This window comes from Anabrus simplex, chromosome 8 (genome assembly GCF_040414725.1).
Source record: "Anabrus simplex isolate iqAnaSimp1 chromosome 8, ASM4041472v1, whole genome shotgun sequence".
Lineage (NCBI taxonomy): Eukaryota > Metazoa > Arthropoda > Insecta > Orthoptera > Tettigoniidae > Anabrus > Anabrus simplex.
Window position 1 is genome coordinate 104,369,655 of NC_090272.1, and position 12,964 is coordinate 104,382,618.

General features: G+C 39.8%; 1 protein-coding gene across 5 annotated transcripts in view; it reads right to left on the reverse strand.

The window, feature by feature from the left end:
* The window catches only part of Moe (Moesin), a 310,308-nt gene that overhangs the window by 153,543 nt on the left and 143,801 nt on the right, over positions 1-12,964 (reverse strand). For all 5 annotated transcript variants that reach the window (XM_067152408.2, XM_067152409.2, XM_067152411.2 and 2 more), the window contains one exon: positions 3,052-3,231. In XM_067152408.2, coding sequence (XP_067008509.1) covers positions 3,052-3,231 — 180 coding nt within the window. The remainder of the gene's footprint in view (positions 1-3,051; positions 3,232-12,964) is intronic.

A 12,964-nucleotide genomic window follows, 5' to 3' on the forward strand; every position in this document is an offset into this window, starting at 1 on the left:
CGATCCTGAACCTAACATTAAAATGAATGACCAGTGACACGTTATTACTTTACCGTCTATTCAACCTACCGAGCATTTATATCCAGGACTGAAAATAGATTCAGCTAAATTAATGACATTGCCGAGTGTTCTGATGTAACGGATTGCACTCCTGATATGGTTGGGCTGGTCTGTCATTAGATCAACGCCGAGAAAATGCACACATGTGGCGAGTCTGGTCGCACTTGGGTTAGGCTCCGCCTACTGGTTTCGCGCTCTTCTATAGCGCGCAGTGACTCACTCCAGCAAGACGGTTTACCAAGCACCGCTCCCGGATGCTATTGTAAATACGTAAGCGCTCGCTGACGATTCAATGACATCATCGACTGACAAACCAAGTGGACAACATCTGCAATACAGACATAACCCACCCTGCAGTTATGAATGAAAACTGAAAAATAATCGTCGACACACAGAATTGCACTTGTTTCTTAACATTCTAATGCTACGGACATAATATTTTCACACTCGCTGATCTCGTTCTAAGGCTTTCAATTCACAATGAAAGGAATATTCGAAACTGGCGGCCAAATCAATCCTCAAATTACAGGTTTCTGAAGTCTCACCGCAAACGTCCCCCCCACCCCCACCCCACACACCCACACACACACACACACACACACACACACACTACGGCTGTTGAAAGAATTCGCTCGTGCATGTATGTAAATACCTACATTAATTATTTACTTAGAAGGTAAATGTTCCCACGCTTGACAAAAGCCAATGATGCCTACCATCTACTAGGTCATCGGCCCCTAATAGTACGAGGTGGAACGAGTAGTAATGATAATTAAGTCCTTAAATGTGTTAACAGACACCCCTTCCAAAAAATATCACTCGAAGACACTTCTTTTCAAACAATACATACAGTAGATTTTATGCTGTGATTATAAAAACATCCGTTAAACCTCTTTGCTTACCTCTCAACAGCAAGACTTTCTTGTCTAAGACCCATCTGATAACTACCCGAGTAGATGATACAAACACTTGGTAGTTTGTTCCCAGTAAACTGTTGTTAAGAATCAATGCAGCAGAAATACTGGAGTTTAAAACAACGTTTACAAACCTGATTCATAATAAAAAAATCCATTACCATCAGCAAATGTCTATATCCTAAGGCCAAGACTAAAGAAAAACAGAGAAAGAAAACCGCACGCAGTGCTTTTCAGGGTGGCATGTACAGTAAGAACCCCTCTGTTTAAACATAAGGTACATCACGTGAACCTCTAGATGCATTTATAATCTGTTAACATTCGCGGTTTTGTTACAAAGGGCAGCAGTATTTTTAACGGTGATTGGTGGCGGTAATTATTGTTTTAAGAGGAAGTAATGGACAGCCATCCTCAGTATTTTCAACGGTGGTTAAACCTGGTTATGAGAACGGAACTTCATAACTGATGTGTATTTCACTTACTACGAGGCATAACTCGAAAGACAATTAAGGGTAGCCGAGGCCGTATTGTACAGAGCAACTAAGGAGATGATATTCCATTTATTACCTCAGACAGTTTCAGAACCTCTGAGCAAAGCAATAGCCTACCCCATGAAGTGAGACGACGTGCTCTGAAGACAGTGACAGTACCACAATGCCAAATAGTGAGCCGTGAATGAACTGGGCGTGCAATCTTATGTAATAAAATATTAAATGCTTATCCGCTCACAACAGCATGCATTAACACCATGCATCAATACTAACACATGCAACACGAGGAAGAGGAGTGCAATATCACTACAAACCAAGGTATACTAAACCCTTTTCAAATCCTGAGCTACCGAAGGAGAAAATACAGAGTTTAGTGTCTTTTTGATAACATTTTCATATAGTATATATAAGCATCCTATAGCATTGTTCTGTACAAAATGGTATTTCTTACAGCTGATAAAATTCCACAATGTACATCTGGTTCAAATTCACTTGTAGAAATGCATCAGTATAGGTAAAGAAAATCAAGTCTACTGCAAAACTGCAATGTGGTTGCTTTGATTAATGAACAATTATATCAACGATTCGATGTTCGTTCGAAGTCTTTGCACCCAATGGATCAGTGTAAATTCGTAACTGAGTAACGTTGCGAGGTTTATAACCGTTTCTCTGGTTGAATTGGTAACCATATAACAGCAATGTGAAAAAACTTTTCCTAACTTAAGAGTACGAATCTAATATAAGGAATACACCTAAAAGAAATACATTTACACCAGATCAAAAGGCATCGTTACCCACGACTGCGATCTTGACTACGGTCCGACCGACAAAGAATGAAAACTTTAAGATGAACAGAACTCACCAAGTAATTTTCTAAATTTTATTTCAAATTAAACGTACACCTCGCACAAGGACAAGCCGAAAGTTGGAAATGCTCAAAAAACACTTGCTACACACGTGAGATTACAGAAGTAGATTTCCAATGCGGTAATAAAGTGGCATTATAGTGATTTTCGTAAAGCCTACGAACCACCGGGTCGTAACTCATGGTTTTGAACATTCACTTAAGTGAATGACTTGAACCACGATCATCTTTGTAAGAAGCATCGGTTAAATATAATTATACTGGGAACTCCGATAAGAGTAGTAGAGTCCATTAAGCTAGCTACTGAACAAAGAAAACTCCGACATACCGAGCGAGTTGGCCGTGCGGTTAGGGTCGCACTGCTGTGAGCTTGCGTTCGGGAGATGATGGGTTGTCGGTGCGACAAAAAACAAATTAAAAAACTCCGATAGATTATATGCATCAGCTGCAAAGGTAAAGCATTTTTATCATTATCGAAAATGCTGAGCTAGAGTTAATTAGTCCAAATAGGAAAGATCGGCTCCAAGAACCAGAATTCGAAATAGCTGTCTATATAGTCTCCTAGTACAGCAAGCTTTCTTCCAAAGAGAAATCTAGCAGGTAACTACAGAATTTACGTACATAAGTCACAATCTAGAACAGCCACAAAGGAATTTGTAAACTCAGGATACATTAGGGGTTTAGTAAACACTTACAATACTCTGAAAGATGAGATGCCTACCTTTTTGTACAGCTTGATCCATGTGAGGTCACCTTTGCTGTCGGTGTACTGAAGACCAAAGAACCACACCTCCCTCAGTCCAATTGTTTTCACCACCTGATCAAACAGCTGCTTACCAGTAGTAGTTTGCTGGATGGAGAACTCCAGCTCCGCATCCATCGTCGTCACACGGACGTTCATCTAGAATTAAATTCGAATATGTTACAACAGATGTTCAAAATATACCTTGTACTCTAAATACATGAATGAACAATATATTTATTGAGAAACTCCACGAGCTTTCCAGGCATTCTGGATTGTTACAAGGACCAAGTTTAACTACATTTCGAAAAACAATGAATAACAATATACAGTCTACGGCATTAAACCTATTAAGTTCGGATATAAATTTCAACCGAATTTCCACCAAGACAAACTATTACACACAGACGAGGGAGAGAAATGGTACGAGCCCATTAATTTTATTTTTTAATAAACACGAATGGGTCTCCATTCTCAAACTACCATGATGACTCAAAAAAGAAAAACGCACAGACAAGTTTCCAGGTATGATGGCAGGCATGGACTTTAAAAAGGATCAATCTTGTGCCATTAGCCATAGGGGCTACAGTTTTTTTTTTCAATCTACTTTACGTCACCCCTTAAACAGATAGGTTTCATGGCGACGATGGGATAGGAAAGGGCTAGGAGTGTGAAGGAAGCGGCTGTGGCCTTAATTAGGCTACAGTCCCAACATTTGCCTGGTGTTAAAATAGGAAACCACAAAAAGCCATTTTCAGGACTGCTCTCACAGTGGGGTTCGAACCCACTAAATACAAACTGACAGCTACGTGACCCAAACCGCACAACCACTTGCTCGGTAGCTATAGTTTCATGCGGAACCCGACCGAACCACTGGGTCGTGATTTTGAAAATGTCACTTGAATTGACCAGGATCTGAACCATTATCGCCTTAAATGTAGGCCACAACAGTTAAAAATAATTTGCTGGAAACTCAATTGAATCAGCAGCCTGAAGATGGGAACGAAACAAAAACTTTTTTTCTCCTTAACTGAACATTTATACGAGTTTATTTACATTAACCCGCTATTCCATTACCTTGGACAGATCAGTTGGACTATTCTTAAAGAATTATGATTAGGGAAAGGGACTTCAGGTAGAAAATGTGGTGAGAAAAGGAGAGCGGGGGCCGGGGAGGTTCTGAAAATACTTACAAAAAGGTGTTGATGAAATCGCCTTATGAACTTTCTGTATCCCACTTACTGGGTTCTAATCTATATATAGTTTTGTATGTACATTGTTCAGAATTTGAAAAGAATGGTATTTCTGTATCGGTCATGTCCACAGTAAAAAGGAAACGTCTGTCTGTCTGTCTGTACAAGCATCACTAGAAAATGGCTAAAGAGAATTTAATGATAATCGGCATGAAAAGTCGGGAAATATGTCGCTACAATCTAAGCCATAAATAATTTTGTTCACTCTGATAGAAATGGTAGTTTAGGGGAAGGCCTAAAATTTAATTTTCAAATATTTATGTTATTAGTGGTCCTATCTTAATAAAAATTGGTATGAAAAGTCAGGAAATAAGTCGTTACAATCTCGGCTATAAATAATTTCATTCACGCTGAGTGAAATGGTAGTTTAGGGGAAGGCCTAAAATTTAATTCTCAAATATTTATATTAACCGTAACGATCAATACTAAATAACCAAAGTTATATAGAATTAAATTTCAGATCATTTATGTCATACATTTTTACTGTACCGGCTATGACAACAGATATTCATGAATTTGTATTTTTGTTGCCAAGCCCATATCGACGCCGAGCCACGAGAAAATGGGTTAACCGAATTTAATGAAAATCGGTATATACAGTCCGGGAATAAGAAACTACAGTCTTAGCTATAAACAATTTTATTCACCCTGGATGAAATTGTAGTTTAGGGGAAGGCGCCTAAAATTTAATTTTCCGATACGTACGTTTTTGGTCCTATCTAAAAGTATTACATAAACGTCACAGAGAATACGATTTCCGATCATTTATGTATTATTCGGTTTTACCGTTCTGACTATGATGAGTGGTATTTCAGAGTGGGAAGAAAACTAAAGGTGAAGGTCTGCAATATCGAAAGCGCATAAGATTGATCAACAATAACATTACATTTACCATTGTTTCTTGAGATGTTATTTTTCTCTTGTGCTGCCTCTCAACTCCGATAGATGGGATTACTGCTGCGTATCGAGTATAATAGTGTGACTGAATAAATACAGGCGGGAAACGCCGGGGAGTTAAAAAACTTTCTTCTTTAGCATGCCATTCCTCTGGTTCATACATTTTCTGATAGAGCTGGTGTGTAACACACTGGTTCTTCATAGTATTCCAGTTATTGGATCCCTACTCTGACGCGCTGTTTGGAACAACCAGTGTGCATACTTAAGGCAGAGGCTGACTTGTAGTAGTAGTAGTAGTAGTAGTAGTAGTAGTAGTAGTATGGCCTGGTCTAGAATAACAATTTAGGCCTATTCCAAATTATAGCACCACAATTCACTATATAACTAAAAATTCAACCCTGAGAAGAGCCGTTTCTTAAGAAAAGCTTCTTCCTCTTCACTTTTATTAAATTCTACATTCATTTCACTCCAAATTATCAGTGAAGAGGGCGTTTCTCCTCCGGCTTGGAGGAAAAAAAAATTGCCTCCAAGTCAGATTTTTTCCGCCGCCAGTGTAGTGAATTGTTTTCTTACGACTCATCGGGTACTCCGAGGAAACATTAGTTAAAGGCCATAGTTTTTGTCCTGGGAGTCTCCACTATTCGACCCTCTCTCCGCCGAAAAAGGACAAAGAGCTTTCACGAATCACGGCTGTCTGAGGCTATGTCATTCCAGCTCTGGAATTTTGGACTTAAATCGGCAGTGTAGTCCTGTTCGAGAAAATGTGTGGTGTTTCATTTGATCGAGTATTTCATATGAAAGCATTGCTTTTAATCGACGTCATTGCAATGTATGTTCATTTCAGTTGGGAAAATCAGTCTGAGGATGTAGAAAGGCAGGTGGAGAGAGTGTGTACCATTATAATGAAAACTCCCCAACCTGATTGTGACTGATGGTATGCAAGCGGCTCTACCATGACAGTGAAAATTCCCTAAATCAGTCTTCATATGAGGAAAGATGTTTGGTGACTTCCCCATCGGGTTTCTAGGGTAACGTTAAGAGCTATGCAATACAATCTTGCTCACAACGTGTACGCTAGAATTCCGTATACAATGAATTCCGTAGCGAAGCACGGGTACATCAACTAGTAATTAATAACCTCGTTATTTGAATTATACACAGCAGTCCAATGTTTAATATAAAGAAACTCCGCTGCACATCTGCAGAGACCATTGGAGCATTCTTGTCAGAACTCTTAAAGGGCATGCTAAGTTGCAAAGATTTCCAAATCTGGATTGTATTTCAAATTGAATTCGAATTTGTATTTAGTAAATCCATGAAGGTTGTCCCTAACATTCAACTTCTTCCACTGTTCATTTTCCATACCACCTTCTTCGAAACTCGGGATCAAACCAGTCAAATATTTATAGCTATGTACTGCGAAAGTTCCAATTCTAGGTCTTTGTTGAGTAATTGTTGAGCCTGCTTGATGATTGCTGGGTTTGGAGTGTCGAGGGTACACATGAAACATTTGATCTTATCAAAGTATTCGCACAAGAAAACCGCGCCTCTTATCCAGGTACCGTACATTGTGGTGACAAAACTGGAAGGTGGAGCCCAGTCACTTCTTGGTACAAAGCTTGACTGGGAGGCTTTACGAGAATCATCTTCAGAGCAGCAATAAAGTGAAGCAATAAAGTCATTTACGCTAATTTCACAAACACTGTAGTCCATGTGCAGTACATGTCACATGGCTGAGTTTCAATTTTTTGGAAAGCCGCAAGCATGTCACCAGTCACCACAAGCCTGACATTTTCGTATTGTATGCCTCCTGGCCACAGGTTCATGCATGAGTCATTGAATGATTGCATTACAGAGCAGACATGTCTTTTCGAGCTGGTACATTTTGAAAAGCGTAGGTTTCAACCACTCATCAGATAATGGAAATACCAACACATTCAAAATATATCTTTGCAGCTCATCAGTGAAATTTACAGTATATGTTGTATTAGTAATGTTTGAGAAAATTCCTGATTTTTTAAAAGATCTGTATGCCAGATTCATAATCAGTTTGAAGAAAACACATCCACGGTTGTGAACTGTAGAAGTATTGAAAAGAAATAAAAATATAATTATGTAATTAAACAGATATATACTTTACAGATTTTGTAACAGGACTTGAATCATGGCTGAGAAATGATAAAATGGATACAGAAATTATCTCACGGAACTGGAGTGTGTATAGTAGAGAAAGGATAGGAATGGCAGGAGGGAGAGCATTCGTTCTGGTGAAAGAAGAATTTGTAAGCTACGTAAAAGCTGTATTAACGACCTTTGTGTTTACACAGAATTTAATTAATGAAGCAATTTTAGTTTATATTTACGTAAACCCACATTGAACATCTCTAGGTGCAAATCTCAAGTCCCTGAACTAAGAAATAATTTGGGCATAAATGGGTCAAACACGTAAATCTCCGCTGTCTTTTGAACATCCTGTTTATTACTTTTTTAAAGCTTTTGTTGTTGTATTCTTGTTATTCGTATCATTACAATGTAAGAACACACTACTCGTTGCTAGGATTGCACCTGCAAGACATTCAAACAAGCACATCTTCACCGGGGGTACTTGTGTACAGTACTCTCTTACCGACTGCGCGTGGTTCGATCTCCGCGATGAACAACTAGTTTTGTGCCTCGTTCGGTTAGTCCTTGTAAATATCCGTTGTGTTCTAAACGTTCTATTTATTACTAACGGTTTTGCTGTTACGATGTTATGTATGACAAAACCCTACTTGGTGCTAGGCGGCAGTTATAACCTGGTCCTTTAAGAGATAGTAAATGGTAATACAATTTTGAATTCGTGAATATCTCCATTAAAGCTCATACGGTGAAAATGAATGAGACAAATGATCGGAAGTAGTCGTTCCTACGACTTCTGTTACGCACAGGCTTTAGCTGAAACGTATTTCTGGATATATTTGGAAGTTGGTAAAAAATGCAACAATCCGCGGTATTTTTCCTCGGAGGGTAGCAACACACGAAACGCAAAAGATTTGAAATTATACTGTATAACATTCTGTTTAATACCATGGAATACCAAAACAAGTGTTGGAGACTAAGAAGAAATGAGGGCAAGAGGGAGACGCAGAGCAAGATGGATGGACCCTGTTAAGAATAGTGTAAGAAAAAGAAGACTAGACTGGAATACAATTACTGAAGATGGGTGATGAAAGGAGAGGGATCGGTGGAGAATTAACATCAACTCCCGACCTAGCAGGAGCTGGACATGGAGAAATGCAAATGAATGAAGGAAATCAAACCTTGAAGAGAGACAGTATGATGTCTAATTATGTATAGATGCCTGTTCTGAACGGCATAAAATACATAACTTAATCATAGTTTGTACACTGCGTTTATTGGGTCCATCGCTTCCGACACATTATCGAATTCCACAACCAGTTACAAACTAATTTCATCGCTTGAAATTCACGTTACACAACGAATTAGTTCCAGCATTAAGTTTTTATTCTTACACCTGTCTTCTTTCACATCGCGCTGTTTATTAATAATCAAGTTTTCCTCCCCCTTATTCTTCTGTTTCATTTGAACTAAACTCCAGCCGAATTTTATATTCAGGGTTGAGAATGGCCTTGGCTCTGAAGTGTAGCAATTACGTTACTTCAAGGTTTAGTGCAGCAATGCTAGAGACAAGGATGAGAACGATGACGCAACGCATGTTCAACAAATCTTCGTCGCAAGGTTGGTAGAGTTAAAAAGAAAATTAACGAAAACTTGCTCTAAGAGTACTCGCTTTCATGTGTGTTGTAAAGAAAGAAAACCGAGGATACGTAGTGCATAGTTTGATCTCAATAAGATACTTTCATAACCTGACAAAGAAGTCATTCAGGAGGCAGAAAATGTACCGAGAATGCTAGGTCGTGGCCAACACCTCCGCAGAATTCTATCCTTTAAGTATGTCCATAGTACAATTTATTTTCCAACATCGCACAACTGACAATTACGAAAAAGGGACATGAGAAAATTAAACATGCCATCAAGTAAGATCGAGAAGTTAAAAGTTATATTTATTGATAACCGCGAGTCTCATACCATCAATACAACTTTGAGCATATAACAGCATCAGTCAAACACGAAGCAATTATAATAGAAAAAAAAAGAGCAAGTTATATTTTGTTATATTGAAAACTATTCATTTTCAGTTTAGATGTTCTTTAAGAACGAAGCAGTCATTCTAGTTTTAATTACACGGTTAATTACATCTTTTTTCAAGTATATGTTAAAAATGTTTTCTTTTTTGGGGTATTTTCTAATTTTATTAATCCTGCGCAAGTTTCAACAAACTGCAAAACTTCAATTTCGCATTCTTTAGGGATGTCTTCCCTACCACTGGAAGGCAAAATATCATATAGAGTACTTCGGAGAGTGAATGGGTATATACGGTATCAGTGCAATGGAAAGCAAGAAAGTCTAAGAAACACAAATGTTTGAAAATATTCAGCATTTGTAAGTCTAAGACAGCAAAAGAGTTAATCGATGGAGAATAGACACTGCCCACTGAGTCGATTGATACTCTGAATTTTTCCTGAAAGGGACCATTCCACACTTAAATGTCAAGTAACTGTGCCGGAATTCGATCATCACAAGCCATCGGCACAAAACGTGAAACCAAACAGGACCGTGCATTTTTGGGATGAACCTTTGAAAATCATATCAAACGATACCTTCTCAACGCGGAGGATCTTGGGTTCATTATCTGAAAAGATCGTCTTCAATCTTCGTAGTTTCTCAGCTAGCATGGAAAACATACAACTGTACAGTAACATATCTACAAAATGGATTGACAGCCTAGCTTTAATTTTTCACGAATGTTTAATAAAAACTGTTGATCTATGAATAATTGTTATTCCTTATTACTACTCTTCCCAACGTTTGGGTGCCTTATGAGACCTGTATAGCACTTAAGTTTACGTTGCTTACACAGATATCATGATCTTGTTCTTTTACGAGCTCAAACTATTAGGTTAAGTAAAGTAACGGAATCCCATATTATTCCTTTCCCCTTAAGCGAGAGGGGCCAATTATCGGAAGGATTATCAAGAAGACCGATAACTGGAAAGTTAATTCACTTGCTCTGAATATTTAAGCCGTATATGTATTCTCTGCCTGCTGTCATTTCTTGATGGATGCAGTACTTTTGCATCCATCTCTTGGCACAGGCCAGAGTAAAGTGTAGCTTCCACCGAAGTCCCAGTCAACATCCATGGCTGTGACAATATGGAAGTTGCTGGGGTATGGGTAGTGCTGAGTAATGGCATTCAGAGCATGACTAGTGCATCTGAGTGTTATGAAAGGCGCTGCTCATAGGGTCAGTCGTGCTGCAATAGTACTTTCTGACCCAGTGAGGAATGCAATGGCAAACTACCTCACTCTTCATCTTGCCTAGTACGCCTCATTTTGGTGCTGCCATTGGTTTTTGGGGATTCCTTATAACCGCATAATCTTGGGTGGTGCTATTTGAGGATCCAACCAGCCTCTGGGCTGATGACCTAACAGACAGACACACATGTATTATGTTAGCCAGAGATGAAGTACTGTGGATAATTCAACAACTATTCCTACTCACCAGGCTACTTTAAGTTAAAATGAGTTCTTACCCGAAGTTCCTTCCTGGCGGGCTCGTAAACATTTGTAACATGTCTGATAAGCAACCTAGGGGAATTGGATATGAATTCCAGGTGTCACACGAGTTGGAACTACAACTAATGACAGACCGCATCGCACTGAGTATTTCAGATCTCTCTGATCTCTGAATTTGGAAAACGCAAAGTTGACGAAGAACATAAAAATCTTATGGAGGAATATGTTTCTGAAAGTCCTACTACCATCTCCCATGACCACACACAGTAGTAATATTACCCGTGCTGCCCGTTTGGTGACCATGGTCGTTAAGGCGTCAAATTTATATGGTCCGTCACCGCGGTTAGCCGGTTCGAGTTCCGCTGGTGGACATAGTTAACTATCATGCTGGCTGTTGATAGTAATTCGTATGTTGGATGGTGACAAGCCATGAGCAGACCACCTGGTGTTATTCGACAGGAGTAGGCTCCGTGCCGACAATAGGTTTCACCCCCTCCCTAACTCGTTATCTCACACACAGGACGCCCATGATTGTCAAATAGAAAGATCTGTTCCTGGCCAGCCGAACTTGTCCTCGGGCACTCCAGGCACTAAAAGTTTTAGCTAAAAATTAATCATGCATGCTAAGACTAATGTTTACCGAGATACAAATGCACAGTCACTGGTTAAAGAATGGTTAGATTTAAAATATACGCAGTAATGACAACTCAAAAATAAGTAGCGCTATGGAGACATACCCCAGTCTACTGGATACCGAATTAGAACTATAGAGGATACTGTCCACTTTTCCTACCGCTTTTTCCCACACATGTGGGGTCGCTGGTGCGAACTGTGTCTAACATGTGGATTTAGCCCCGTTTTACGGCCGGGTGCCCTTTCTGACGCCAACCCTATATGGAGGGATCCAATCGCTTTTGCGTGTTTGTGATGGTTGGTAGTGTGGTGTGGTGTGTTGTCTGAATATGGAGAGGAGAGTTGGGACGGACACGTACATCCAGTCCCCGAGCCAGAAGATTAATCAGAAGCGATTAAAATCTCCGACCCGGCCAGGAATCGAACCCGGGACCCTCTGAACCGAAGCCAACAAGTCGGACGCTAGAGGATACTATCCACTATACCATGCAACCTTATTTTCCCGCAAACGTCGACCAGATGCACCACCTGAGAATATAAGAATCCGCTATGACAGGAATATACAGCCATTGATTGCAATAAATATATTACACAATCACATTAACAGGATATAAAGTACTTTCATTCCATTTCAGCATGATCGTTAAGGCGTCAAGTCTATATGGTTTGATACAATTGAGCTGGTTTGAGTCCCGTTGGTAGAAAAAGAATCACCAGAATGTTGCCCGGCAAGGTAGGAGAGGTGGTGGTATACAACTTATAATAACTAAATTGCGTGTCGAAAATCTGGATTCAATTCCAAATCTCTCTGCAGTGACCGTATGGAGTGAGGGCATACGAGGGAGGATATTAAGCCTTGAGCAGACCCGTAAGTGTTACTCGGCTATGTATGCCAACACCAAGTTTCACCCTCATCATCACACACCCAGAGTGCGCAGATCGCCCATGGGTGTCAATTATAGTAGTAAGACTTGCACCAGACCTCTCCGGAGGTTACACACCAGTACTGACTTATAAATTAGCCTCAAGTCAGATGGTGAGAAAGATTTACTGTATACCGTAGTAATGCAGATGTAATTAAATACCGATGTACAACCATAAGTCGAACAAGATTTGTTGTGATAAGGTACAAAGCACTATTTAAAATTTATTTTCAACTATGTGTGTGTGTTTAGTCGTCAGCCCGAAGACTGGTTGGATCCTCAACAGCTCCACCATCAGCTGTCATAGATGGCCTAGGCATCACTGAAGAGGCGTACTAGGGAAATGAGTGAGGAAGTTTCCCGTTGCTTTCCTCATCGAGCCAGAAGGTATAATGAAAGTAAAGGGTAGACTGAATTAAACCGTGCCGGCACATAATATTGACGGTCGCCGACACACGGGTGTACCGCCCACAAGCTGGTAGTTGTCGGCCGTGACCCGCTTCTCAAATGTGGGGGAGAGAGAGACTCAGATGCATGTGAACACATTCA